The 3,693-nt window shown below is 32.1% G+C and overlaps 1 protein-coding gene across 1 annotated transcript in view; it reads right to left on the bottom strand.

The window, feature by feature from the left end:
- The window catches only part of LOC107666131 (protein RTF2 homolog), a 30,658-nt gene that overhangs the window by 25,196 nt on the left and 1,769 nt on the right, over positions 1-3,693 (bottom strand). The window contains exons 3-4 of the mRNA XM_016457292.1: positions 2,158-2,251; positions 1,155-1,294 (exon numbers count right to left, since the gene is read on the bottom strand). Of these exons, the coding sequence (XP_016312778.1) occupies positions 1,155-1,294; positions 2,158-2,251 (234 nt within the window). The remainder of the gene's footprint in view (positions 1-1,154; positions 1,295-2,157; positions 2,252-3,693) is intronic.

The following is a 3,693-nucleotide window of genomic DNA, read 5'->3' on the forward strand; positions in this document are numbered from 1 at the left end:
GTTAATAAAAGTTCTATGTTTTATATATAGGCTAAAGTGAGTTTGACGTTGTATTTTGTTGTTGCATTCAAGCAATTGACGCCGAATTGCCGCTAATTTGAAAGTGAATGTAAAATGAACAAGGCGCTTTTAAGCTATTTAAAAGCAAAGGAGCGCGAGGAAAAGAGGGAAAATTCAAACGAACAATTGCTTTACGCCGAATTGCCGCTATTTGAAAGTGAAAGTAAAATGCGCATGCCGCTTTTACAAGCTATTTAAAAGCGAAGGAAAGCAAGGAAAAAGAGGGAACGCCCCCACCCCCACGGTGATACCGGTATTACCGGTGTTGTCACACATCGATTAACCGGTGGGAAAATTTCCTCACCGTCACAACCCTACCATCAAGTAAAGTTAGTTTAGAGAAAAGCTCTAGCAGAACTGGTTTTAGATTACATTCTTTTGTTTATGATATTTTCATCATAATCTCAACTAACAACAAATAATATTTTTACTGCATTTATTAACATAGCAGTTTAATGTTAGTTTCTACATATACCAATACATTTATTATTTCAAGTAACATGAGGACATGTTCATTGTTATTTCATGATACCCAATGCATTAACTAATGAGCAATGTCTATGCAAAAACATTTACTGTCCAAAAACAAATTGAAAGTCTACCAAGCAAACCGGCTTGATGATTTGAAAGCAAAATGTGAATACTTTTTTTTTAATGTAAAAAATAGTAAGAAGAAAAAGTAAGAAGTAAAAGTAAAAGATGTTATTCATCCTGATCAGGTGATTTTTTTTATATTACTGAAATTTATAGTGACAAAAAATACACCCAAACTACCACCAACCAATGTATTATACTACATTTTCAGTGTATAAAACTTTATTTGCACTTTTAATTCTCTTTTATGTGAAGCATTTCATTTAGACACCAATAGTTTTGCTGTGTTTTTTAAGAAAGTTTCCTGAACACCGAATGTCTTTCAGAAGAATCCACGAACGATTAGCATTCTTAAAGTTGATTCTTTACATTAAGGATAGAGGGAAGTATACTAACACCACACACTTCTTCTTTAACTACGATCTTTCCTATTAAAGTATGATTCAGTGCTGTGGTTGAAGTCAGAAGTTCAGCATGAGCTGAACAAGATGTGGTCTTACTTGTGTTTTCCGTTCATCTCCAGACCAACCACAGGACAGATGAACATGGCACAGTGCATGTCTTCATAACAGTCCCCTTTAATGTTGTGCCTCTCACCCTCCCACGCCGGGTTATCCGTCAGATTCAGCTCCTTCACATCCTGTCAAACACACCAGGCTTATTAGATTTAACTAAAACCATTAAAAAATGGTTATATAAAATAATATAAATGTTAACTGAAAACTTTTTTTTCATCTAGTTGTCATGGCAACATTTGGGGTGTACTAAAATAGCTAAAACTGAACCAAAAATTAATAAATACTATATGTGGGTCAAAGACAAGATGTCTCATTTTGGTGTCTGCAACAAATTAAATTCACAAAAGTGATTTCATATGCATCGAAACCGTATTAAATGCAAGTAACTTTTGTACTTTAATGTTTCAAATAACTTTTGTGAAAATAAAATATCAAAATATGGGTGAAATAATGTTCTGTCCTCTAAGTGATCATACTACATTTTATTATATTTTAAATGACTTGTAGCTGACAAATGGGATCTGAATGATAGTGGCAAAGATCTGTGATGATTTAAAATTACAACTAATTAGCATTTAGGGCTGCACTGTGATCCTTAATAGAATATATTAAATATAAAATATTGTTACACTGAATGACATTTTAGTGGGTGTCTTCGGTAAATCACTGTAAATATATATGATAGTCATTCTTTTTTGCCCAGAAAAAATACATTTAAAGACTGCATATTTAAAAAAAAAAAGAAAATATAAAAATAAAAACTAATTCAAAGTATTAATAAAAACTATGACAGTATCTCAGTGACTACGTTTACATGTGCACCGATAATGTGATTATTTCCAGTAATCAGAAGACTTAATTGCAGTTAGATATTTACATGACATAAGCAAACATTTTTACTCCCGTTTACATGCAGTTTTTTTTTCCACTTGGCATATGCCACATATTTTAATGTGATCATGATCATTTGTCCGCGTTTACTGACCTTGATGCTACGGATATGTGCAACAACTTCGGCGTTCGGCCTCTCCGCTGATTTATCCAACAAGTACTCAATGATCGCATCTTTATTATACAGTCTGGTGGAAGAAAAATTATTTTTAAGCAGATACTGCAAAATTCACCATGGCTTCACTATTTATCAACACTATAGTAATATTGTTTTGGCAGAAATATTGTAGACGCATACTAAATAATTCAGGGACTATTGGAATAATAATTTTTTATACAGATAAAATAGTTTTCATAATTGTAATACCATAATTGTTCACATTGATTCATGCATCACGAGTAAAAATCAGCAGAATGGATTTAAATATGGTAAAATATGCCAACCAGAGCTGCGAATTCAACACTCTCATCGGTCGCTAAAAGAAAGCCTATTCAAAAAAATTCAAATTCTATTGAAAACTGTGGAGCTTTTTCGTGAGGATCCATTCATGGTGGTTAGTCTGATCTTATTTCAGAGACCACAGTTAAACAATGGTTGGTTGTTATGCAATAATAATGGTAAATCTTTAGAACAGAGGTTATGTAAGGCAGAAAGTCATTATCGGTCAAAATAAACCTCATTTCAGCCTGACAGGTATGATTTTGTGATAATGACCATCTGACTATTATTATATTGCACTGATCCTGCTTATCATATGGTCGCTTACTAAATAAGGGCTGCAACAAACGATTATTTTGATAATCGATTTATCTAACGATTATTAGAACGATTAATCGACTATTCGTCGGTTATTCCGCTGATTAATCAGTAGACATAAATTGATTATTCAGCTTTTGCAATTAGTTAAAATATTGAGTTATACATATTCTAATAAATAAATTAAGGTAATCACTTCAGCTTTTGAAAGTCATATTATGTAATTACAGTTATACAATCAATTTATACAAATAAATATATTTGGCACACAAAATGAGACGGCAGAGAAACTCTCTTATTCACCATTTAATTAGCTATATGAAAAAGTAGCTGAATGACACATCATTCTGCCTAAAATATCTTTTTGTAAGTCATATGGATAAGAAACAAAATAAAGGGTAAGTGATAAGACATTTTATTTTTGGATAAACTAATATTCACAACATAATCTCTCTTAAAATACCTTATAGGGTTATGATAATCAAAACAGTCCTGAGCTAGATCAAGCTTTGATCTCTGCAAACCAAACCATAACTTTAATTAAATGTTTTTTTTCCCCCACTAATAAAAAGATTGTATAATTTGCTAGCTCCACACTGGAGAGCTGCTTTATAACAGAAAATCAAGTTGTAATTCTAACTGAAAGTGACTGACGCGAGTATCGAAAGTATCGTTACTCAAACTAAAAATATCGATACTAAGGTGTGTTTCATTTACCAGTGATTTCGTTTATTTAAAATAATAATAATAATAATGCGTACAAATGCATTGAATTGGACGAATAACCTTTGTTCGCAAGTAACTGTGTAGGATCTATAGAACTATTTTCCTGCTCATCTGAATACACGCAAATGTTGCAAGACAGAACCAATC

The sequence above is a fragment of the Sinocyclocheilus anshuiensis genome, unplaced genomic scaffold (genome assembly GCF_001515605.1).
Source record: "Sinocyclocheilus anshuiensis isolate Anshui unplaced genomic scaffold, SAMN03320099.WGS_v1.1 scaffold447, whole genome shotgun sequence".
NCBI classification, from domain to species: domain Eukaryota; kingdom Metazoa; phylum Chordata; class Actinopteri; order Cypriniformes; family Cyprinidae; genus Sinocyclocheilus; species Sinocyclocheilus anshuiensis.